This window comes from Canis lupus, chromosome X (genome assembly GCF_003254725.2).
Source record: "Canis lupus dingo isolate Sandy chromosome X, ASM325472v2, whole genome shotgun sequence".
NCBI lineage: Eukaryota > Metazoa > Chordata > Mammalia > Carnivora > Canidae > Canis > Canis lupus.
This window is the reverse complement of record NC_064281.1, coordinates 6,281,068-6,307,711: the sequence shown is the minus strand read 5'-3', so window position 1 is coordinate 6,307,711 and position 26,644 is coordinate 6,281,068. Positions and strand designations below refer to the sequence as shown.

The 26,644-nt window shown below is 45.6% G+C and overlaps 1 protein-coding gene across 4 annotated transcripts in view; it reads right to left on the bottom strand.

Moving 5' to 3' along the window:
* TBL1X (transducin beta like 1 X-linked) overlaps positions 1-26,644 on the bottom strand; it is a 212,465-nt gene that overhangs the window by 50,316 nt on the left and 135,505 nt on the right. For all 4 annotated transcript variants that reach the window (XM_025436253.3, XM_025436237.3, XM_049107708.1 and 1 more), the window contains 2 exons: positions 15,888-15,976; positions 29-136 (listed from right to left, as the gene is read on the bottom strand). In XM_025436253.3, coding sequence (XP_025292038.1) covers positions 29-86 — 58 coding nt within the window. In that variant the 5' untranslated portion in view covers positions 87-136; positions 15,888-15,976. The remainder of the gene's footprint in view (positions 1-28; positions 137-15,887; positions 15,977-26,644) is intronic.

Genomic DNA, 26,644 nt, shown 5'->3' with positions numbered 1-26,644 from the left:
CCGACTGACAGAAACCCAAGCCTCTTACCTGATTCCTGGAGATAGCGATACACCAGGAAGTTCACCTCGTCACTGGTTATGCTCATCTTAGCCTCACCTCGCGGCGATGAGGTCTGTATGATGCGGGAGCCACCCTCTGTGAGACAACAGGAAAAAGTAGGAAGAGAGTTTTGAAACACTGCCCGTAAGTTTGTCCCTGTATTCTTTTTGAGACGACTGGAAAAATAATACCCATGATGGTATAATTTCATAATAATATATATATTTTAAAAAATACATCCTGGGGGATCCCTGGGTGGCTCAGTGATTTAGCACCTGCCTTTGGCCCAAGGCATGATCCTGGAGTCCTGGGGTCGAGTCCTGCATCAGGCTCCTGGCATGGAGCCTGCTTCTCCCTCTGCCTGTGTCTCTGCCTCTCTCTCTCTCTCTATGTCTATCATGAATAAATAAATAAAATCTTTTAAAAAATAAATAAAAATAAAAAATACATCCTGGAGAAAGGCTTCAAAAGGAGGGGAAAGCTCGTTGCTGTATTTTCTTTTTTTATTTTATTTTATTATTTTTTTTGTTGCTGTATTTTCTAAGGCTGGGATATGGTCAGGGATAAACCATACTTATGACAAATTCTGGGAAAACAGAAAATGAAAACAAAACCCAATTTTTTATTCAATAAAAATCACACATGCATGGTAGTCACAACATACTCGGTAGCAAGCATGAATGGCGTCGTGAAGTGTACTTTGACGGGTTCGGCTGGATAAGACACTAAGTGCTTGCTTTTCCAGACAGAGAAGACTTGTGAGGAGACCAGAAGTCATGTCAACACCCCTAGGGCAGGTGACCACATAAACCAGATTGCACCTGCTGTTCTAGATAAATGATCAACCATGGTACCTTTCACTCATAAGGCTGAAATGATAAACCCGATGGTCACTCTACCTATAGGCCGTATGCAGCACTGAGAAGGGAAACACAGATCCCTGAGGAGTGAAGTGTGTATGTCACCTTGACATCATTTCTATGAAGAAGCCGGGTCTCAGGAAGGTGAAGCATGGACATAGACCAAATAAGAAGAATCTGATTTTCTTCTCAATGATCCTGTTAGGCATATGAGCAAGCTAGCCCAAAGACGAGAGAGAGGCCAATCAATCAGCAGAACTCTTAGATACCAACAAACTAGAATGCACACGTCAACAACACTCGCTCCCAAAAGAGCCAAAGCCAAGAAAGGCCATGACCCCTTTCAGAGAGGTCACCAACACCAAACATTTTAGGCTGCTGAGGAACTGTCTTCAGAGGTCCACACCATTCGTGTCCAGGCATTTTTACTGGTGGCTAAACTTTTCCCATTAAAGGAGAATCAACTTTTGTTTACTTAGAAAAAAAGATAAAAGGGCAATGTAGGCTTCCCCTTGGGAGGATTCACACTAAATGCTATTATAAGAGACACACCCAGTGAGCCCCACCCTGGGAAGATCCCATCCCCAACTGTGGATCCCAGGACCCGTGACTCACTTCTACCCCATGGAATGTGTCAAAGGATGAGGATGTCACTCTACTCCTTAGGTTATGTCCTATGGTAAGAGTGACCAGATGTCATAATTATTCTGCTCTAGCACAGTGGACTGGAGGGAGACATTCTCCTGCTGGCCTCGAACATGAAGGCTGTCATCATGTGAACCGCCCACGGAAATGGAGACAGCCTGCAGGAAGCTTTGCACCTCAGCCCTACAACCACAAGGAATCGAAATTCTGCCAACAACATGAGCTTGGAAGACAATCTCCTCTCCGCTCAAGCTCCAAATGCACATGCCGCCCAGCAACCACCTTATCTACAGCCTTGCGAGGAGGCCTTGGGCAGGGAACTCAGCAAAGGCAAGCCTACGCTCAGTGTCCAGACAAACTGCCAGACAAGAAATGTGTGGTTTCCAGCTGCTCTGGAAATTTGTGATGATTATTAGGCCACAACGGATAACCAACACTCTGTGTCTTGGGTCGTTCCAGTTCTCACTTTACTTACCAGAATTTTCTTCAGGGCTCCTGGATGGCTCAGTCAGTTAAAAGCGTCTGCCTTTGGCTCAGGTTGTGATCTCAGGGTCCTGGGATCAAGCCCTGCATCAGGGTGCCTGCTCAGCGGGGAGTCTGCTTCTCCCTCTCCTTCTGCCCCTGCTCCCCGCTCATGATCTCACACTCTTTCTCTCTCTCTCTCTCAAATAAATTTGTAAATTCTTTTTAAAAAGGACACCTGGGGGGATCCATGGGTGGCTCAGTGCTTTAGTGCCTGCCTTTGGCCCAGGGCGCGGTCCTGGAGTCACGGGATTGAGTCCCACATCAGGCTCCCGGCATGGAACCTGTTTCTCCCTCCTCCTGTGTCTCTGCCCCTCTCTCTCTCTCTCTCTCTATCATAAATAAATAAATCTTAAAAAATAAATAAATAAAAAAATAAAAAGGACACCTGGGCAGCTCAGTGGTTGAGGATCTGCCTCCAACAGAGGGCGTGATCCCGGGGTCCTGAGATCAAGTCCCGCATCGGGCTCCCTGCAGGGAGCCTGCTTCTCCCTCTGCCTGTGTCTCTCATGAATAAATAAATAAGCCTTAAAAAAAAAATGAAACTCTCAAAAAAAAGAAAAAAAAAAAAAGAAAAAAACTCTTCTTGAGTTACTTTGGTGATATTCTGTACTTCTGTGCATACCGAAAGAAAAAACCTGACAAAAAAGACAAAAGAAAAAAAAAACCTGACAGTCAAAATACAGATCTGTCCTGAGATTTGTTTGCATTCTGAGGAATTCACTCGTAAGACAGCATTAGGAAAATATTAGAGTCTAAATAAAAAGGTAGGAAATCAGAGCATAACCAAATGAAAAAAAAAAACCTATTATTTAGGGGAGAGAAAGTAAAGAATAACAAAAATGTGCGCCACAGAACACTAACGCTGAACCGACTTTTGGTGGCGTCGAGGGGCGGTAAGGAGTCGGCTACAACGACGGTTTCCCTCTGGTGAGTGGCTGGGCCGCTGGCAGGTGACTAGGTCGTGAGCGTGGAGCCCTCACGAATGGGATTAGCGCCCTCTTCTAAAAGTCGCCCCCAGAGCCTCTGTCCTTCTGCCCAGTGAGGACACAACGAGCGGACGCCCATGTAGGTAACAGGAAGTGGATCCTCACCAGATACCAAACCCGCCAGTGCCTTGATCTCAGGCTCCCAGCCTCCAGAGCTTCGAGAAAGAAACGTCTGTTAAGCTGCCCCGGCTGTGGTATGTTGTTGCAGCGGCCTGAAATGACCCACACACCTCCCCCAGCTCCGTTCTCTTTTTGTGTGTCACGTCAGGCACTTAGAAGTAAGTAAAAATCTAACTAACAGGCTCTTCGCGGCAGTACTTCTGACATCTGGGTCCCCATGATTCTCTGTTATGGGGCCGTCCTGCGCACTGTACGGTGCTGAGCAGCCTCCCTGGCCTCTGCCCACTAGACGCCAGGACAACCTCCCCCACCCCCTAGAGTTGTGATGATCAAAACCATCCCCGGACATTGGCACATGTCCCAAATCCCAAAACTGCTGCTCGTTTTCTCTGCAGAAGAAAAACCAGCACTTTGTGTTTGACACCAACTGCATTTACAAAGACGTAGGGCAACGTGCAGCTAGCTCATAGATGCCGCTTAACGACATGGCCAGGCTACTAGAAGCCAACATTTATTTTATTTCTTAAAAGATTTTATTTATTTATTCATGAGACAGAGACACAAGCAAAGGGAGAAGCAGGCTCCACGCAGGGAGCCTGATGTGGGACTCGATCCCGGGTCTCCAGGATCACGTCCCGGGCCAAAGGCAGCACTAAACCGCTGAGCCACATGGGCTGCCCAGAAGCCAACATTTAAAATGCACCACAGGAGCTGGGCTTTTTCTTTTTGTTTTTTGTTTTTTTGTTTTTAAATTTTTTTTTTGGTTTTTTTTTGTTTGTTTGTTTGTTTTTTAGATTTTATTTATTTATTCACGAGAGAGAAGCAGGCTCCATGCAGGGAGCCTGACGTGGGACTCGATCCCAGGACCCCAGGGTCATGACCTGAGCCCAAGGCAGACACTCAACCGCTGAGCCACCCAGGTGGCCCAGGAGCTGGGCTTTTTAAAATAGCTTATGTAAAATTTTTCTACAGAATTATCAGGATTTTCATTCAAAAAGAAAATATTGATTTCTTCTTTCAGCATCCACACCTTTTTTGTTTTCTAAGGGGAAGATGCCCTGGGCACACCTGCACCCCAAGAGCCTCGTTCTCACTGCCCACCCACAAGTGTCTGTAATAAATACATGCATCTGCACACGTGTGCCCAAAGGACCATGAAGCACAAGGATATAACATCCTTGAGACACCAAGGACGGTGGACAAATTTTGTTAGTCTGTTACTCTTCTTTTTCTTTATGCACAATCTTTTTTTCCAACTAGGAAAAGCTCCGAATAAGCTCTGGCTCTCTGGTTTCTGATCATGGATGGAATTTCTAAATTTGTAAGCTGGGATAAGCTTTTCCCAATACAGTGTTAATTTTCTAAAGGCTTTTTTGATTTGTAAGCAGCAGAGAAAACAGAAACCAGTCTCGGCCTGCAAGAGAACCAGGTGAAATGTCATGCCAGGTGAAATGACAAGATGTGTCACGTGTCCCCACTGGGTCCTCTACCTCAACTACATCATTTAATTTTTGAAATCATAGTAACTGGATCAAACCTCCCCTGCAACTGAACAACTTCTTCACTAGCTTTTAAGTGAGTATTTCTTTTAAAACCTAATTCCAGGGGTCTGGGTGGCTTCGTCGGTTCAGCGTCTGACTCTTAAGCGTCTGACTCTTGATTTCGGCTCAGGCCATGACCTCAGGGTCATGAGATGGAGCCCCGTGTCTGATTCGTGCTCAGCACGGAGTCTGCCGGAGTTTCAATCCCTCTGCCCCTGCCCCCTCCTCACATGCACCCGCATGCAAATGCTCTCCCTCTGTAAAATAAATACATCTTTAAAAAAATAATAATAAAACCTAACTCCAGAAGAAGAGAAAGGATTTAACTAGTGAAGTACAATGTACATATATATTTTTAGACTATTCAATACAGACACGAGAATGTTCTTTGAACTGACTGTAAACCTACCAGCAATGTTCAGTTCACTCAACTCCTTGGGTTGATCGGTTTATGATTGACTGATTATTTATTTATTTATTTATTTAGATCTTTTTTATTTATTCAGAGAGGGGGAGAGAGAGAGAGAGAGAGAGGCAGAGACACAGGCAGAGGGAGAAGCAGGCCCCACACATGGAGCCCAACGTGGGACTCGATCCCAGGCCCCCAGGATCACGCCCCGGACCGAAGGCAGTGCTAAACCGCTGAGCCACCCGGGCTGCCCTTATTTATTTATTTTAGGAAGAGAGAGCGAGCAGGGGGAGGGGCAGAGAGAGAGGGAGAAGCAGGCCCCCTGCACTGAGCAGGGAGGCCAATGCGGGACTCGATCCCAGGACCCTGAGATCATGACCTGAGCCAAAGGCAGACGCTTGACCCACTGAGCCAGCCACCCAGGCGCCCTTCAGGTCACTGGGTTGGATTACACTGAAATCAAGAGAGACCAACAATTAATGGGGGTGTTTAGCTGCAATACCGCTAAGCAACGTGCTCGAAGGTGGTGGTGGTGGTTCTGCGGGGTCCACTTTACTCTTTGGACACCGATGAGTAAAATGACTCATCTTCACTCGGCAAAAGTTACCGTTTAGACTAACCTCACCCACATCCACTCATGAGGGTGGGAAGTAAAGTTCCTGTTTCCTCCGAGAGGAGACCTCAGTTTCCCAGGAGGATGTTAGAATAAAATGACAGATTCCCCCCAGGGTTCTGCTGCGTAACATCATGTAAGTAAACGCACTGGCATTCGTGGCACTCACAGCCCTGCTGGTGCAGGCAGCGCAACCAGGCAGGGGGGTGGGGGGCATTCCCAGCACAAGGTTTCGGGGTGTCAGCGAGGACATTCGCCTTTCCCGCCACCTGCCCGGTGCATGCCGTGTTCTGAGGCCGCGCACAAGCGAAGACGAGGGAAGAGGCCCTCGTCGTCCTCTACGATCACCGGTCGTGAGGAATCACTTCGACGGTAGGAGTTTCGATTGTAGGGATACTACTTCTCAAGCCCCGCCACACCTGCCTTTGCTTAAAGATGAAACAGCTGTCTCTGATGGTGAAGAAAAAGCAAGGTGAGGCTGTGAAACCCTTAACATGAGCTGCTCTACGTTGCACGAGTTCCATGGGGACAGGACAGGCAGGGTTGTCTACAGCAGACAAAGGAAAGTCAGACGGACACGAATGGTTCAGCTCTTCTGTCTGCAATGTGGTAACCAGAACGTATAATTTACAGTCGTAACCCCTCCAGTGCGCATTTGTCATTAAGTGCATTCACACTGTTGTGCAACTATCCTCAGCATTCATTTCCAGAATGTTCTCATTTTTCCAAACTGAATCCCCAACCCCATTAAACACTAACTCATTATTCCCCCCGACTGCTTGGGCTCTGGCACCCACTCTTCTGTCTAACTTCTTGTCTCTATGAATAGGCCTCTTCCAGGAAGCTCGGAAGTCTGCTTTTTAATTTATATGCTTTGTGTCAAAAAAATGGGACAATATAAAACTACCACTGGGATGATTTCGGGGGGAAGAAAGAGCATACCGAGGCCATAGGACATGTCTCCTGGGTCCTTGTGACCCCATTGTGTCCCCACTGTGTCCCTTGCCCAGAAATGTGCATACCCATGGATGCTTTGCAGAGCCACTCAGTGACCACCCCCCTCCAATGAGGTTCTGGGCCTGACCCTCACTCTGGCCCAGGTTTGCCAGTCCCTATCTCACCACTCGGGACCTCAGCCAAAATAACCCCACCACAATGAATCCCCTAACTCACCCTGCTTGCCCCCCATTAGAGCCGCAGCTATCTGAAATGAGAACACAGAGAAGGCACATTTACCACGAAGAGGCTGGCCTATCTGGGTTTAGAGGCACCGTAAGATCGCCAATCCCACCATGGCTCTAGCTCTTCCTGCGTACTTTATTAAATTATCAGCACCGTGTGTCATTTCCAACAAACTCCTCTGAGGAGAGAAAGCCGTGTGAAGAGAGTGAGAAGCCTTCACTTTGGAAAGCAGGAGGTCTTTCACATCAGATATGCACACCTGGATCCTAGCCCCATATTTACTGAAATCCTCCTGCAAATGAAGACATATCCATGCGCTTTGCCCAGCACTTTCTGTGCTGAAGGGCAATGAGGTAGGCGGAGATGAGAGAGAAAACAGTGAGGATCTGCTGCAGTCGAGGCACAGTGTCTGGCAGCAGCAGGGACTGATCACATTCATACACACAGCGGCACACACACCTCTTCCTTTAAGCTGTTAAGGTATCTACGCGGATAATGAGAGGCTCCCCTAGCCAAGCCCCAAAAAGCCCCACAAAGTATGAGAGGGCGGCCGAGTTCAAGGAGAGAAGCTCTGGAAGATGGGGAGGGTACGTTCCTGCTGATGATGACAGCATTTGGGGAGAAAGAGGGGAAGAGGAAGAGAGGAAAGCAGTGCAGGAGCCATTGGGGGGGGCGGGGGGCGCTGCATCAGAACGACGTCGACCTTTTATGATGCACCAAATGCTCCCCTGCACCCAGGGCAGGAAGATCGCCGTCTGGGCTACGGTCTGACGTGAAACACCATGAACGCCTATCACGTGGGGTAGAGGCTGGCTCGTGTCCTCTCTTCATTCTGGAAGAACGATCGTTGCGGGCACATGCCTGTGCTGGCTGCATACAGTCAGGGGGAAACTGTGGGATTCAGGGCGCCTAGTGGTTAAGAGCCAGACAGCCTGATTTCTAATCACGTCGCCACCCCTTTCTAGCTCCAGATCCACAAACGTGCCTCAGTTTCTCATCTCCAAATTCAGGAAAGCAATAGCCCCTATGCTGGGAGAGGCTGTGAGGCTTGAATGCTTTTATAGAAATTCTCAGAGCAGGGCTGCAGGCACAGCAGAGATCCAGGGCAAGCTAGCTATGCCACCTCGCCAGCCAACTGCGCATGTTCCCAAAGAGGGACTTAAACGGGCCTTCTGGAGGGATCGGCTCAGAGCCGGTCCCCTGGGAACGGTGGATCAGCGGGCTCCAAACAGGCAAGCCCGTGTAAAACCCGTCAGAGCCAGCAGTGTCCACAGAGGCCGCGGGCGGGTATTTAGTCCTCTCCTCCCGTGTACGGGTGCCGGCGCCGTGCACTGCTCAACACCTCGCTGGTTTCCAGAATGGCATCCGTTTCCAGCTCCAGTTCGGACACTCCAGCAGGGCTTTCTGACCTCTCCAGGTTGAGGATAAAGGAGAGCTCTGCCAGCCCTGGGACGGCCACCTTGGCCTCCAACAGAAGGGAAGCAAGAAAACCCCCAAGACACCAGACACCTCCTCAGCGCATCTGTGTGCATTTTCTTGCCTGACCCTGTTCTGATCCGAGTCACCTTCAGTTAGGCTGATGAGAGGTCTTCAGCGCAGGGGGGTGCCCAGGGAAAGCCACGACGTCCCCTCCCTCCCAGAGCTGCCTGAGGATGACCTGGGGATGCCCAGAGCCCGCCTGAGGGCACGTCCGTGTGTCTGTCTGTCCGTCTGTCCGCAGCGGCCCCGCCACTGAGACACCTTCCTCCCTACAGCCTCGGGAACTTGGGGCTGAAGCGGTGCAGAAACCCCACGCGGACGTATTTATGGTACCTCTTGCCAGTTCATCTCAAGGTGGTGGAAACTCCCACTGGTCGCAGTTCTGAGCCAGTTAGTTCAACATTCAGTCGCAGGACAGACGGTGTGTAAGGCCTTCCTTTCACTCAGCGGGTCCTCGCAGGGTTTTACGTGCCAGCAATCTCCGGGAAGGCAGAGGGGCGCCCCCAGCAGCAGGATCCCAGGGCTGGGGTCACTACTTAAGCGTAATGACCAAGGCAGGCCCACCTGGGAGCTGGCGCTCAAGTTCAAGGCGGAGCAGCCAGCGTCCTGCCAACAGGAGGGGGCCCTGTCCCCATATCGTGAGCACAGCTTTAAGGGGAAACAGCGCTCATCTGGTATCATCAGAGGGGAACGCTGCTCCCATGACAATCCACCCCATTACGAAACATCCTCCTAAAATCTTTTAAAGTATTTCTTTTCCTCCAGGGAGGGAAGAAAGTTTGTCTCATTTCTCGTCCCTCTTAGCCTACTGGCGTCGATGCCGAAGAATCCATCACTTAAAGTAATCTTCTGGAAAAGGCTCAGCTCTCTGGGCCTGGTCTCCACGCAGCCTGAGGACCGAGAGGCAGAGCAGCTGGGAAGTCCACTCCAAGTGACCTCATCCTACCACAGGCGCTTTCTCTGCCTTTCTCCATGGACACTCTGACCTCCCTCATGACGTGTTTCTCTCTTTACACAGCCCAGGGTTGATTCTGATTACACAACCCAGCAGTCAGGTTAGGAGGAAATGTTTCATGCATGTAATAGCAGTTACATATAATCCTTTCCTAAAACCTGCTTGGGGACCAGCTTATTTTGGAGGGGAAACAGGCTGGCTTTGTTGTCACTTCGCATTATCTCTTTCTCCTACGTAACTGTGATTAAGACAACATGTAGCTGATCCAACATTTTGTTGCTCAATCACAATACGTTTCAATAAATTATGGCATTTACACTTGGACCCCAACTACAGAAAAACATCCACATGGAAAATATTGGGGGGGAAGATCATAACAAAAAAAAAATCTATGGTAGTTACGTGCCGGTTGCTTTCTTTCTTTCATGGACTTATTGTCATACTGACCAATGAGTATATGTCTATTATTTTACAGTAAGAAAAGATACCACCCAAAGATAAGATTTTTCACTAATCTTAGTTATTTATTGACTTGAAGTCAGATGGCCCATAATTATAAATATAACGAAACAACTATTATTTTATTATTAGAGTCTATTATTTTATTACCAGAGTCCTAGCAACAGTACTACCATTTAAAATATGGGAATAAACCAGTACAATAAAGTCCTTAAAAGAGTATTTCAGCATCAGGCAAAATGTCCATGATACAGTGTTACGTTGGAAAAAAGTAGGTTTCAAGATGGAATGTGCATGATAAATTTTGTTTTGCATGGACACGCGTGCCCACACACACACACACACACACACACAAATGGTAGATAACCTTCCAAAAAAGTCTCACATCTACTTCTGGGGGTGGAATTTCGCTAGATTTATCTGTGTGCTTTTCGTATTTTCCAAATTTTCTCCTATGAACATGAACTGTTTTCACATTCATTAAAATGTAATTAAAACCTGGCAATGTCTCCAGAAATAATCTGCATGAGAACGACTCAGTGCTTCTAAGTAGGAAATGAGGCTACAGGGCTCGGAGAGCAGAGGAGGGGCTCTTGTGTTAGAAAAATAATGCCGCTCTTCACGGAATAAAAAACATCCCAGGGGGAAGCCTTCAGAAAGGGTCCTTTCTGCACTTGGCCGCCCTTCTGGGTTAATTAATGGCTGGCTGGGGCCTTCATCCAAGACCCGTGTGCACATCAATAGCCGATGCTGACGTGACAGGAAAGGCATCCGGTCCCTGGGGTTACCTCCAAAACCATCTGCGCACCTCCCAAGTGGCCACAGAGTCCCCTCTCAAACTCTGTAAACTCTCCACCCTACTTACCCATCTCTGTCTGTCCAGGAGGAAACCCCAGAAGGAAGCCTTCCTAAAAGTGCTCAACCTAGTAACAGCAAACCGCTGCTCAGACAGCCTGCGTCATAGAGCCAGACGATGTACGCATGATGCCCTTTCCTAGTCCCCTGCTCTCTACAACTACCATGTGAGCTCATGCACCCAGATGTCAGCAGACTACCTTGGAGACACTGCCAGTTATTGCTTCTACGTAAGAATACTGCTTTTCTCAAGACTTTGGTTTAAGCCAACACTTTTAACTGATTAACACTGATTAATCCCTAAATCAACTTACAGACTTAATTGCCTTTAACACTGAAAAATCGGAAATGGCTTCTCCACAACGTACACGAGGCCCTCCAGCGAATTTTAGAAAGACACACAGGCTGGCTATGAAGCTTCTAAGACACTGATTCTCACCCACATATGCAGGATTTATTTGGGTCTTGACAGTTCCCTTTCCGGTATCACAGAGTCATGAGTGAGGTCATTTACTCATAGAACATGGCCTTTGGAGTTTTGAAAAAATAAACCCTGTGGCTTTCTCTAGAAGATGTAAAAGCAGGCGATGCCTCACCCATCAAGTGCTGTGGAACTCTTACGTCTTCATAAAATAGCACCTCTAGATGCTTCAAGTTAAATGAGTAACAAAAACATTAAAAAACAAAAACACAAAGGGGTAGATGGGTGGCTCAGTTGGTTAAGCATCTACCTTTGGCTTGGCTCGTGATCCTGCAGTCCTGGGACTGAACCCTGCGCATCCTCAGCAGGGAGTCTGCTTCTTCCTCTCCCTCTGCCCCTCACCCTGCTCATGCTCAGTCTCTCAGTCTCTCTCAAATAAATAAAATCTTTCAAAAAAATGTTTAAAAATATTATTAACCTAGGGGCACCTTGGTGGCTCAGGGCTTGAGCATCTGCCTTTGGTTCATGTCGTGATCCCAGGGTCCCAGGATTGAGTCCTACATCAGGCTCCCTGTGGTGAGCCTGTTTCTCCTTCTGCCTATGTCTCTGCCTCTCTCTGTGTCTTGTGAATAAACATATAAAATCTTAAAAAAATATTATGAACCTACATATTAGATAAGACTTCAAGGATCTGCCTATGTATGTCAGCAGATGCAAGAAACAAGTTTTCTCATCAAATGCTCAGCAACTTACATCTTCACAGCCACAAGACTGGTTAAAGATGTAAAATACAAAATAAAGTAGTGATAGTAGTAGTGAGTAGGCTTTGCCCTATAGACATTTGGGACCACCTGAATCCGTGGTGGGGCCATTCCTGTGCATGGTAGGATGCTAAGCAGCAGCCCTGGCGTCTGCCCACCAGATGCCAGTAGCACCAGGTCTTCCAACACGGCCAGATGTCCCCTGGGAAGGGGTGAGGGATCGCCTCTGACAGAATCCTTAGGGCGCGGACAAAGGTCCAGGGCCACTCCTCAGGTCATGGCAGGGCAGCCCTCACATTCCTAAAAGCCTTAGCTCCCTGAACATTGGCAGTGCGTCTGCTAAGGGACCACGACTTGGATTCTGTCTTAATCACATCAAGGACCTCACAGAGCTGTTCCTCCAAATGTCCGCCAATTCAAGAAGCAGAAGTTAGGAGAGGGAGAAATAAAACAGGTGTGTTCCTTTAGGTAAGAGCCAGCAAACCGTGGCCTGCAGGCCATGAATAGTTTTTACATTTTTGAGTGCTTGAGAAGAAAATCAAGAGAAGCATATTTTGTGACTCGTGAAATTGATATGACATTCAAATTCCAGTGTCCACAAATAAAGTTTTATTGGCACTCACCCACGGCCACTTGTTTATGTATGATCAACAGCTGTTTTTACACAACAACAGCAGAGCTGAGTGGCTGTCACAGAGCCCGGCTGGCCCGTGACAGAAAATGCTCTGGTTTTCCCAGCTCTACTGAAGAGTTTCCAGTTTCTTTCCCTTTTCACTTTATTTTTAAAGATTTTATTTATTTATTCATGACAGAGAGAGAGACAGAGACAGAGAGAGGCAGAGACACAGGCTGAAGGAGAAGCAGGATCTGTGCAGGGAGCCTGACGCAGGACTCGATCCCAGGTCTCCAGGGTCACGCCCTGGGCCAAAGGCAGACGTTCACTGCTGAGCCACTCAGGCGTCCTGAGTTTCTGGTTTCTACATTAGACAACAACTGCCTTCCTCCTTGTCTATTCCCAGCTTGAAAAGCTGCCTGTCTGCTAACTAGCAGGTGATGCCCCCAAATGTGAATGCTCCTCAGGAACAATCCTATCGCTTTAAAGTGAGAGCAAGAAACACCACTGCCAGGGTCGGCCACGAGTGTATTTCAAAGGAGGCACGTGTAGAAACGAGGTAAGTCTAAGGGAGCATATTATGAGTCCTCACTTTCTGATGCATGGCAGCCGACAGAGAGAGACAGGGCATGTGGTTTACAGAAGACTCCCGATCTTACTGATGCACCTGCAACGCGGGTACTGCAGTAGGTACACAACAGTGTCATGTCCTCGCACAATCCCCAATGACCATCTGCATCTGTAAACTATACAATGAGTCACCAAAGGGTACCAAGAAAAAAAAAAATCCATAGTCATCTATAAAGTTCAACACCAGTCCCTCACACACAGTGGGAATTCAATGTGCGCTCAATTCGATTGAAACCTGTGTTCCCTAAGCACTGAGTTAATTCTCAATCAACACACTGATGACAAACAGACCTCTCCCATCTTCCCTCTAATATTTAGAAGATGGTTCAACATTTCAAAACATAATGATGAATGGAAGAGTCTAGAAGTTCGTCAAAATGCTAAACATAGTTACCATGCAACCTATCACTTCTATTCCCTGACATGACTCAAGAGATGCCTGCACAAAAACGTGTACACAAATGTTCCTAACAGCAAAAATATGAATAACGATTCATAGTAACTGGAAGGTCAATGCAACTCAAATGTCCATCGGCTGATGAAAACAATGTGGTATGACCGTACAATGGAATATTACTCAGCCATAAAAAAAAAAAGGTTCATGCTACAAGACGGATGAATCTTGAAAATATTATGTTAGGTTAAAGCCAGGCACAAACTCAACTTAGTTAACATTGTGAAATTTTAGTTTTTATCAGCACACTACAGTTTTGAAATATTTAAGTAAAATATCAAGATTCTTATACATTTACTTTATCAAACAATTTTTACATACTTGGGCTGGGTGGGGGGGGGGGGGGGGGGCGCGCGCAGAGAAAGAATCCTAAGTTAGGCTCCACACCAGCACAGAGCCCATTGCAGGGCTCGATCTCACAATCCTGAGAGATCATGACCTGAGCCAAAATCAAGAATCAGATGCTTAACTGACTTAGCCACCCAGGTGTCCCTTTACATACTCTAGTTAAATTAAGGACCATCACCTCAGTTCTGATTGAATTTTTTAAAGCAATAAGCAAAATTCATCACCAAATTTCCATCTTTATGTTTTTAAAAATCTGAAAGATGTTTTATTTTTTTCTTAAAAAAAAATTAAAGACGGGGCAGCCCAGGTGGCTCAGTGGTTTAGTGTCGCCTTCAGCCCAGGGCCTGATCCTGAAGACCCGGGATCAAGTCCCACGTCAGGCTCCCTGCATGGAGCCTGCTTCTCCCTTTGCCTGTGTCTCTGCCTCTCTCTCTCTCTCTCAATCTGTGTCTCTCATGAATAAATAAATAAAATCTTTAAAAAAAATTAAAGACAAAAATACAAATATAAAAATTAAATAATACAGCAGATACAAAAAGCAAATAATAAGGTTGCCTGGGTGGCTCAGTTAGTTAAGCATCTGCCTTCAGCTCAGGTCACATCGGGCTCCCTGCTCAGCGGGGAGAGTCTGCTTCTCCCTCTCCCCCTACTTGCGCTCGCTCTCTCTCATTCACTCTCTCTCTCTCAAATAAGTAAGTAAAATCTTTAAAAAAAAAAAAAAAAAAGGTAAATAATAAAATCAAACCCTAAAATTCCATCTACCTCCAAAAAATTTTAAAAAATTAAAAAAAAATAACAAACAAACAAAAAAAAAAATAAAACTCCATCTACCCAAAGATACCAACTTTTACAGAACTGCCCATCTGTTTTAGTTTGGCATATGGGCTTCAACTCTCGGCACCTGTTTGATTTGGTCTTCTGCAAAGTTTATCATCTCCTTGACCTATAAATAATAATCTACATGCTGTTCTAATAAGTTTCAAGGCTACCTAGCAAATCAGTTTGCAGATACACAGAAACTGCATTAAAAAACTAATAAAGCACAAGGGCACCTGGCTGGCTCAGTCAGTAGCGCATGCAACTCTTTTTTTATGATTTTATTTACTCATGAGAGACACAGAAAAAGGGGTAGAGACACAGGCAGAGGAAGAAGCAGACTCCCTGTGGGAAGCCCGATCTGGGACTCAATCCCAGCACCCAGGATCACGCCCTGAGCCCAAGGCAGATGCTCAACCACGGAGCCACTCAGATGCCCTGAGAGCATGCAACTCTTGATCTCGGGGTTTTAAGTTTAAGCCCCATGCTGGGTGTAGAGATAACTTAAACAGTTTTTTTTTCAAATCTTTAAAAAAGATTCGTTTCTCTAATCTAATTCTGTAATCTTACAGAATTAAGGGATCCCTGGGTGGCGCAGCGGTTTGGCGCCTGCCTTTGGCCCAGGGCGCGATCCTGGAGACCCGGGATCGAATCCCACATCGGGCTCCCAGTGCATGGAGCCTGCTTCTCCCTCTGCCTGTGTCTCTGCCTCTCTCTCTCTCTGTGACTATCATAAATAAATTTTTAAAAAAATGTGTTTTAAAAAAAAAAAAATCTTACAGAATTAATATACAGGAGACAATGTCTATGCTCATGTGCCTTATAAAATTAAACCAAAAAATTAATTATAAAGTCACACTGTTGACAAGGAAGTTTGGTTTTAGTTTTAGAAGGTGTCATCCTCTCCTGGTAAGACCTAGAATAGTTTATGATAACTGGTACAGTGTCCAAAATTTCTAGAAGGCAGTAAAATGCGAATTCATCATTTAGAATTACTATATACCCATAAGGATCTCACAGTGCTCTACTACCTTCAAATTCAACAAGGAGAAAGACCCGTGACTTGAAAAAAATAATTTTAAAACAGAAGTTGCTCAGTTTGGGCAAAATGCACTTCCACTTCTCTAAGGGATTTCAGCTAAAGGAAAAGATCCAACAGCAAGTGGGTTGCTTACCTTTATGGTGACTTCATGTGTAGACCTTTGAACCAGTGAGCTCCCCAGCATCCGATCGTACTAACTGCAAAGTGTCTGCCAGGACCTGCCTGGTGAGAAACGAGATATGAAGAAGAAACTTAAAATTCCTTGGGAAGTATTCATCTCCGGCCTCTCCCACTTCATTGTTTTCTTTTTCACATCGGTGGCATTGTTTCCCTTTTTCACCTCACCTCAAACTTAACACATTTGATTATGTCACAATCTGTCTTACACTTTAATGCAGACAATGCAGTTATACTTGCAGAGTGAAAGATGAGAAATGAGAGTAGCCAGTCGGTATCAACTGTATGTGTAGAAATCCCGAAAGAGTCTCAAAATAAATAAAATTAATTTTAGTTCAGATTCTGCTACTGGTATCCTTTAACGATATAATTAATGCCTATTTGAAATACTTCTGTCTTAGGGACTGTCTCACATGCAACCAAGAAACTATATACACCTCTAAGAGAAGAAAACACACTTTAAGGGAACTTTATAGACATCATTTGGGCTAATCTTTAGAAGTCTTGCATGCATGTCCATGTGCATACATATATACCCTTGTACGTTCTGTGTTTAAAAACACAAAGAAACAACATTAGAATCTTTTTTTCAAAAAAAAAAAAATCTTTTTTTCCCCTTTCGACTTCCCTATCATAAAGCAAAAGAAAGGCACTGGCTCAGTATGGTTCAACTTATCCATTACTGTTGTCATTCAGTTCAATTTCACAACGGTTCCACCATTTGCACTTCTGAAGAAGCCAGGTTTGTAAGCTCCTAAGATAACCTTCATATCAAAAACGTGTTTCTACTTTTCAGTCAATATAAACACTAAGCAATCAACCAGCACTGCCGTAATAGTATTTACCTTCTTCCTCATAAAATGTGCTCAGTTGTGAATGAATCCAGCCTCCAACATTTAAATTAGCTACTACTGTCTATAAGCTCAAAATCTAAGGAAATTAACTGTCATCTTCTCTAAATCCTTATTCAGTCATCTTAAGTGATAAAAAGGTGCAAGGTTAATAGAATTCAAATCCACAAGCGAAGCAATGAGTAAAGGTGCTTCTTTTTATTTTTTTAATTTTTATTTATTTATGATAGTCACACAGAGAGAGGGGTGGGGGCAGAGACACAGGCAGAGGGAGAAGTAGGCTCCATGCACCGGGAGCCCGACGTGGGACTCGATCCCAGGTCTTCAGGATCGCGCCCTGGGCCAAAGGCAGGCGCCAAACCACTGCGCCACCCAGGGATCCCAGTAAAGGTGTTTCTTATTAGTGAATACAGAACCTCATGAAATGTTTTAAAGAAATTCAACAAAGTTATTCCCATTGAGTCATATTTATAGCTATACTCCTCAGAGAAAGGAGATTAAAAGGATTTAACAGGTAGGTTCATAGGTCCTTAATTTCCATTACAGTACATTTTTTAAAAAATTTATTCATGAGAGATACAGAGAGAGAGAGGCAGAGACACAGGCAGAGGGAGAAGCAGGCTTCTCACAGAGAGCCCGATGCGGGACTCGATCCCAGATCCCAGGATCATAACCTGAGCTTAGAAGGCAGCCGCCGAACTGCTGAACCACCCAGGCATCCCTATGGTACATTTTTTAAAAAAACATCATAAGGATATGTAGGATAAAAGTAATAACCAGGGCAATTTTTAAAACTCTACCATTGAAGAAAAATAATGAGATTTAAACAAAATTTCCCTACAACTCTTTGAGTAGAAATTATTCAGTGGAGTGAAGCAGGGATAAAGGAATATTGATTTTGCTCATAAAATAAAAAAAACATTTCACAATGAAGACAATTTCTGTAGAGCCAAAATAGGATAATACTCCTTACAGTACCTGAAACAGAAAGCAAATTAATATTTTTAGAATTGAGCTGTAAATTGCCATGGGGGGGGAAATGGCCTTATGATGAAATCGCTAAATACCATAAAGTATCAAAATATGAGCAGATGTCACCACAATAAGCCCCAAATTGCGTGAAAATTAAAATACTAAAATCCATAACAATTCAATAAGTAATTAATATATAAACAGCTCTTATTACAAGCTGTTCAAAAAAAACCTTTAGATTCAAATTCTTATTCTTTGGTCCAAACCAGATGGTAACTCACAAATGAGAGTGTTGGAATTGAAGATCATCTTTTATATATGTTGTTAAACTCAGTAAGTGTAATTAACATCATCTGTGTGTTATAAACACACAAAAACGGGAAAATTTGACTGGTTCGTAACATTCTTCTGCTTATCCGACATGTCAAAATTAATTAGCGTATTGATAGAAACAATAGATTAAAATGATAAGTCCAATCCTCCAATACCTAATCCTAACTGATTGTCCCATGACATCAGTACCCGAACAGAACCACCGTCAGTGGCACCGCCACCTCCTGGCAGTGCTGGCCAAGAGGTTGGTGCACTGCAGAGGACTGGTGTGAAATGCCAGATTTTATTTATTTATTAGAGAGAGAGAGAGAGAGAGAGGGGCAGAGACACAGGCGGAGGGAGAAGCAGGCTCCATGCAGGGAGCCCGACGTGGGACTCGATCCCGGGTCCCCAGGATCACGCACTGGGCCGAAGGCGGTGCTAACCCGCTGGGCCCCCCGGGCTGCCCCATGCCAATGATTTTAGCAAATGCAATACACTCTTTATTCTCAAAGGTAAATGAAAAGGACTGCACAATTTTCCGGCAGGGCATGGTGCAGACCCCGCCGCGGGCTCCCGACATCCACCCTGGCAAGTCCCAGAGTTGCCGTCGCTCCAGCCGTGACCCGTCAAGGACGCACCCCGCGATCCCGCCCCGCCCTGGGCTCTCCGGACTCGCCAGTCCGACCACCTCGCGCGAACGGAAGACGTGGCACCCTCTGCGCCCGGCCTGTCACTTAGCGGGACGCCTGCGGCCCAGCCCGAGAAGGCGAGCAGCGGCCGCGCCGGGCCCGCTCCGCCTGCCCCGGGGCCTGCCCTCGTCGCTGGGGCCTCACGGTCCTTGGCTGAAGCCTTACCCTCCCAGGGCTCCGGGACGGACAGAGGCCCCCGCCCCACCTGGAGCAGAGCAAGTGACTCCCCGCTCAGCGCCTTCTCCGAGGGGGTCGGGCACCGGAGAAACTGGGATTTCTTTTGCTTGGCTCTCGCCGCCCCCACCTCCCCAGCTTTAGCACCTGGTCAGGGGTGCTCACATTCCCTCAGACCCACCAGGGCCACCTGAGTTTGGCAATGGTTGTCCACCAACCTTCTCAAATATAATACTGAAATTCAATACTGATCCTAAGAAGAGCATGGAAATCTCATAGTGTGTTTCAACCAGGGGCGACTGCGCCTTGCACCCCGGGATATATTAGGCACAGTGTGGAGACGGATTTTGGCTGTCACACGTGGGGGAGCGGGTCCAATGCCATCTAATGCTGGGAGGCCAGGGATGCTGCTGCACATCCTACAACTCGTGGTCTCCTCAGAAGAAACTGATCCACCCCAAAATGTCAATAATGCTGAAGTTGAGAAATCTATTTATTTTATTTTTTTTGAGAAATCTTTTTAATGGAATAGATTTTAGACAAAGTTCTTCTCTTCGTGGCTTCTCATTTTTACTGTGAAATATCAGAAGGTGAAATAATACCTTCCCACAGGTCTTAGATTAAGAAGGAAGTGTCCACAGGAGGCTTCCCTAGATTTGTCATAATGCTTCCTTCCTGGTTGCCCAAAGTTTTAAAATTAAAATTAAAACAAATAGCCCACATGGATCACCAAGTCAAGACAAACACACATTTTCACTGATCATAAATTAAATGCTTATCTATGTAAATATCAATTCTATTTCTTGGTAGGACAGAATCTAATTTGCACAATACAGTTTTTTTTTTATTTTTATTTTTTTTTAAAGATTTATTTTATTTATTTATTTATTTATTTATGATCGACAGAGAGAGAGAGAGAGAAAGAGGCAGAGATACAGGAGGAGGGAGAAGCAGGCTCCATGCCAGGAGCCCAACGCGGGACCTGATCCCAGGACTCCAGGATCGCGCCCTGGGCCAAAGGCAGGCGCTAAACCGTTGAGCCACCCAGGGATCCCCCTTTTTTTTTTTTTAATTGCCTACATAGAATCTCACGTGGATCAGGACCGAGGCCTCTACCGACAGCCAGTGCCATTTGCCAGCCGTGTGACAAAGCCACCAAGGAAGCAGCTCATCCAGCCCCAAACAGATGACCGCAGCCCCACCTGACCTCTTCATTGCAATTTCAGAGCAGCCCCAACAGAACCACCCACTGAATCACGCCAGCATTCCTGCCCCTCAGAATCGACTTTGTGAAGGGCAGGCGGGAAAAATGCATGGGGCAGGGCCCCCTCTGCACGTGCCTCTGCATCATTATCCACAGGCTGAGGAGCATGATGTGTGGCGCTGCTGCCAGAGAAACCTAGCACTAAATGAACTGGAAGCCAAGCAGCCGGAGGTTTAAAATAAGTAGGGGAGAGTTTGCCAAAAAGTGTGTTCCTCAGAAGGAGGTTTTCCAGGTGGTTTGCTCTGCATCATCTGAATACTGCTTCCACAATCCAAGAGGATTGGAAACACGGGTTTTTTTGTACAGTTATTAAAAATCAACAATAGTACAAAGCAAAAAAAAAAAAAAAAAAAAAACAATAATGGTTAACACGAAACTATGCCTATCATGTGCCCAGCTCTGTTCCAGGTACTTTTTTTTTAAATTTTTTTATTAAAAAAATTTTTTTTTTGTTCCAAGTACTTTAAAGTCATGTAATCCTTTATTAAATAATGAAAGAAGCCTACCTACCAGAACCTCATGCCACATTTTCATGGCTGTACCCCCAGGCCTCACCACCAACCATATCACACCAGGTGATCACATACAATAAATCATCATCCTGCTGTCAGGATCCCCTCATGGCTCGGAGCCAGAGGCAGCGGGAAAGCTGTGAACCACCCTCTTCATGGAGCTTCACTTCTAATGGGCCCTTCCACATATGGAGGCGTCCCATGGGTGATGGCACCCCACGGTCAATACACTGTGGTCTGCCCAACACTCTCAAAGTCCTCTCCTAAACAGCTTTCCAACAAATGTTGAAATTCAAAAGACAATTTTCTGATGGACTCTGAACACATCAGTCAATAGACATTCCCATAAATGGAGGTTGTGCCATCGGAAGACTGCACGCTCTCCAAGAGAAATATAAAAAACAGACTTTTTAGACTTTGGAAGCTTGAAATCTAAAGATGACAGTACTTGACTAAAACGAACACAACTGTGCCAAGATGGTAATGACTTATAAAAATAAATGTTACTTTTAATATTATAATAGTATCAAGAAATAGGGCAGTTCTAGATAAGCCTTTATCCATTGGGAATTAATCAGGCCATCATCCTCATTTCTCTTTTTACTCATTGAACTAGGAAAATGGGTACTGCAGAGTGAAAAGTCACAATATATGAATTATTTCCTCCTCTCTTATCTCATCTGTTTTTAAAAAGTCACTTTTGGAATACATTTAGTTTAGGTGGATTAATTCTTGCCACCGTAGTAAACTGTGCCTTTTTCTGTTTATACATAAGATCAAAGAGACCACACCGAAGGGCCCCCTTCCCTCTTAGAGTTATGCTTATGACCTAGAAATGTTTTTGTACTGTTAGTGATAAAAGACACTAATTTTGTACACAAATTCTAAGGTCTAACCTCTGATGTTCTTTAAAAATAAGCTTATATGTCAAACACATAAATTACAAACAGGGACACGTTAAAACATTCTTTTTAGAAGTCTGCATGGTCGAGGCGCCTGGGTGGCTCAGTTAGTCAAGTATCTGTCTTTGGCTCAGGTCATGATCTCAGGGTCCTAGGAACGAGTCCCACATAGGGCTCCCTGCTCAGTGGGGAGTCTGCTTCTCCCTTTCCCCCTCTCCCCCACTGGTTCTTCTCTCTAATGAATTAAAATAAAATTATTTTTTAAGTTTGCATGGTCACATGACAATATTTGTTGTCCAGCATCTACAGAAAACATTTAGTAGAAATGTTTCCAGAATTAAAACTTTAATATTATTATCTGTAGGTGGTAATCCTGGGTGTGCCATCAATTCTCTTTTAGTGCACAGTAACTTTAATGGATCATTACTCTGACAATATGAGAAAGTTTGGTAAAATTCTTGATCCATATTTGAGAGGGAAAAATGGCTCCTAGTAAAGTGTGTCCATAAAGCTGGCCATCACAGCCAGTTACGGCTGACATCCGCTTCCCAAGTCATCCCGTTAGCACTCTGCACACGACCTGGGACATGTATAGGAGCTTTCTTTAGCATCCCATTCTCTGTGGTCCAAGTAGACAGTGTGGACTTACAAACCATGCAAAACTATAAGCACTGATTTTCATGTTGCCCAAACTTGGGGCAAGGTTCATTTTAGTGTTGGTTCATAAAATACCAGTTCTTAGATACAATAACATGTGTTACTTAATGCAAAGCTTCCAAGATCGAGTAAGTCTGGGAAATTCTAAGTTAAAAAAGGTAAAACAGATCCGTAAAGCTGAACAAACCCCAAGCCGGATAAACACCAGAGAAAACCCTAACAAGACACAACCAATTTCCTGCAAAATCAGCAGTAAGGAGAGACTCTTAAAAACAGAGGAAAAAAACACAAATTACACCCACAGGGAAATATAATAAAACTTACAAACTTCTTGTCAGAAACGATGCAAGCCAGAAGACAATGGAATGAAATCTTTAGAGAGCTCAAAGAATGTGTCAACTTAAAATTCTACTCTCAGAACAGCTTTCAAAAGTGAAGACAACATAAAGACTCTTTAAGACAAACAAATGCAGAGAGAATTCAATGCCAATATGCCTGTCCTACAAGAAGAATTAATTTAAGTTCTTTAAGGGGAAGAATAATGAGCTCAGATGGACATCTGGATTTATGCAAAGGAACGATGAGCGGCAGAAATGGTAAAACACGGGGGTAAACAGAAGAACATTTTATTCTCATCTAAAATTTCCTTTTACGTATAATTGACTGCTTAATGCAAAATTAGTTAACTGTACTGTGATTTCCTAAACACATGAAAGTAAAATGCATGACAATAGTAGTACCAAGAAGGAGGGATGGAAGAAGAAGAGAAGCACACTGCTGTTAGATCCTCACACATGATGGGGCAAGAGATGCCAATGCAAGACTGTGACAAGTTAAAGACAGCTATCGCAAGCATTAGAAAAACACTAAAGATTGGGGCGCCTGGGTGGCTTAGTCGGCTGAGCATCTATCTGCCTTGGGCTTAGGTCACGATCCCAGAGTCCTGGGATGGAGCCCCGCACTGGGCTCCCTGCTCAGCGGGGAGTCTGCTTCTCCCTCTCCCACCCCTTTGTGCTCTCTCTCAATAAATAAAATCTTAAAAGAAAAACACTAAAAATTAAAATTAAAAAAAAGGTACAGCTAATAGCAGTAAAGTGGAATCACAAAAACATTTTTAATTTATGCCAAGAACTGCAGGAAGAAACAGAATGGTACAAATAGAAAACAAATAGCCTGTGGTAAATGGTATAGCCATTCTGATTAAAACGCTGATTGTGGGACTGGATCAAAAAGCAAGATTGATTAAATAAATAGATAGATAGATAGATAGATAGATAAACAAATAAATAAATGCAAGACCAAACTACACTGTCCATGACAAAGCCACTCTGGATTAGAATCTACTCGGTCCACGAACAGAGCTATGCACGTATGTATACCCAGTACACACACTGGCCATATATCATGGACACATAGTTTCTTTGGATATATGAATTCTTCTCAATTTAGCACTCTCCTTTGTGATTTCTTTCACTTTTTACCTTTCTTCTTGAATCTGGGGAAGACACGTTTGGGGTGAAGAAAACCTAAAGAACATGTACCACGAGTGTTTCCGGGCACAACATCCATGTGCCTGTGTAAGGGATTCCTGAGTGAAGGTAACACGATGCAGTGGCCCTGGTGTGTCGGAGGCCGACTGTACAAAGCCTAGACCACTAGGCTCCCTAAGAAGTCTGAGCACAAGCACGCGGAGGTTGCGTCCAGCTGTCCACCAAGGACACACACCTCTAGAGGATTAAGAAATGTCACAAATGTGAGAAGTCACAACGTCCGCTCTTGGAAACCCGCTTTGATCGGGGTGGCGGCCATGGGAGGAATGGAGCAGAAGTGGCTTTCCAGAAGGCACGGCAGCACCACCCTGCGCGAGCCCCGCTCCCCACCCTCTAAGAGGTGCTGGTCTGTAACCCCGGCGACCCTCCCGTGCAAGTCTACCCGAGTCAGCTGCCTGGGCCACTGGCCGCCGCCGCCCCCGCAGCCGGTACAGGACTCCCGGAGAGCTGGCCTGGCCCATCAAGAGCCTCTACCATGAAGGCTACCACACTTCATTTTAAAATCAGAGAGAATGATGTTTTGTATCTTTGATGAAGATGCGTGCAAGCCAGGCACTTTAGTGAGTATACACGGGTACACGTTTTGTGAATCTTACATGTGGAGAGACACGCAGGAACTCCCCAAAGTACTTAATGATGAAATGTTCTCCGTGTGCTCTATTATTTGTCCAGTTAAGGCTCCTCTATTTACTACCCTCCCCTCTTCTAAAATTGAGCTTTGAAGTTAGGAGACTGGGCGCCTGGCTGGCTCGGTCAGTGAAGCGTCTGCCTTCAGCTCGGGTCACGATCCCGGGGTCCTGGGATCGACCCCGCATCGGGCTCCCTGCTTCTCCCTCTGCCCCCTGCTCATGCTCTCTCTTTCTCAAATAAATAAATAAAATTTTAAACAAGCAAAAAAGGTTGGGACCTCTCTGGACATGGCAACAGAGGGCAAATTCCAGGGCCACAGCGCAGCGGTGAGCACGCTTTTTCTGTAAAGGGCCGAACAGTGTCTTTCTTGGATTCTGCGGCCAGTAGGCCAGACCGTTACAACTACTCACCTCCCCCGGAAGCTCAATGCAGGAATGACAATATGCAAAGAGATGCGTGAGCGGCTGTTTCAGTAAAACTTTATCCACAAAAATAGGCCGTGGGCTGGGTTGGCCTCTGGGCAGTAGCTTGCCCACACCTGCCTGGGGGCACTACCACGTTAGATTTATTGAGTTGTGCACTCCTGACTCATTACTAAATTTGAACAGACAACCTACTAATTTCAAGGGGGACTTTAGACACCCAACGTGCAAAGAAAGAAAAGTGCTTTATTCCAGAAGTAAAGCAGGTCTGTGCTTTGTTATGGAGAATGACCACAGTGAAGGAGAACCAGCAGGAGCGTGCCGGGCTCTTGAGCACCGGTCTCTGGGCCCTGGGCATTCACACGGCTGCCACCAGGAGTCCTTTGGCCAGTCGTGCAAATAATGTCACATCATGTTAACGTGGTGCTTTCAGGACCCAAGTGCAGAAAGTTTCATTAAACTTCCCAGTTCCTTCATGGGTCACAGAAGTATGAAATTAAACAGAATGACCTCATCAATTTGGAAACGACATCTTTCATTTATTTTGCCTTTAAAATTTATGATAGGTAAGTAGACTTCAGTTTTTAGAGAGGTCTTAGGTTCACAGCAAACCTGAGCAGGGGTACAGAGAATTCCACACGCCCCTGCGCGCACTCCCGCCCAGCCGGCCCCCTCTCCGCACCCCCACCGGACGGGGCCTGCGCGCGTCCTGAACCTCCACTAACGTGGCACTCCCAGCCGAAGTCCGTGGTCTCCCTTAGGGCTCACTCTTGGTACCGTGCGCTCTGAGGACCGAACAAACGTCCGGTCACATGTATCCACCCCTACAGTAGCCCCCAGAGAGCCTCTGTACTCCGCCGCTTCCTCTCTTCCTTCCCCAACGCCTGGCGATCGTTGACCTTTTTTACTGTTTGTGTAAAACTTTCTCTTTCCAGAGCATCCCAGTGTTGGGGTCACAGAATACGAAGCCTTCTCAGACGAACTTCTTTTCACTTGGTCATGTGCATTTCAGGATCTTCCAGACCTTTTCATGGCCTGATAGCTCATTTCTTTTGAGCGCTGAATACTAGTCCAGGGTCTGGATGGACCACAGCTTATTTACCTGCTCACCTACTGAAAGACATGTCATCTGGGTTGCTTCCAGGTTTTGCCAGGGATGAATCAGGCTGCTGTGAACACCTGTGTGCAGGCTTCTGCATGGATAGAAGTTTTCAACTCCATTGGGTGAATTTTAGGTTTTTAAATGCCATTAAAATTATGTAAGTACTAGGTGTTCACGGGAGAGATTTTAAGTGGGTCTCAATTATAGGCAGTTTTGACCTCTGAGGGTCCATCTGCCCCCCCAAGGGCAATGTCTGGAGAATTTCTGGTTGTTGCAAGGTGGGAGGGAGGTTCTACAAGCATCTAATGGGTAGAGGCCACGGACACTGCTCAACACCTCACAGCACAGGTCGCAAATGTCAACAGAGCCCAGGTTGAGCAATCCGGACACGTAGGTAAAATGTGCAAAGTCTTGTAAGTCGCTACCTTGCTGGCTCTGTGTGTAGGGAGAAGCTCTGTAGCAGGCTGCTGCTGCGTGTTCTGATTTTTAACACAAATTTTACAAAGTATAATCTTTTAATTCGGTCACGAGAGGCACAGCTCAGCTGTTTCCATCATTAAAATTCTTGAACAGCAAGGCTCACTACGCTCTCACCAATATAAAACCACTCCCTGCCCCGCCCCCACGTGCAGAGGAAGTGTTATCGTCTATAAATCCCCTCCTGTCCAGTATG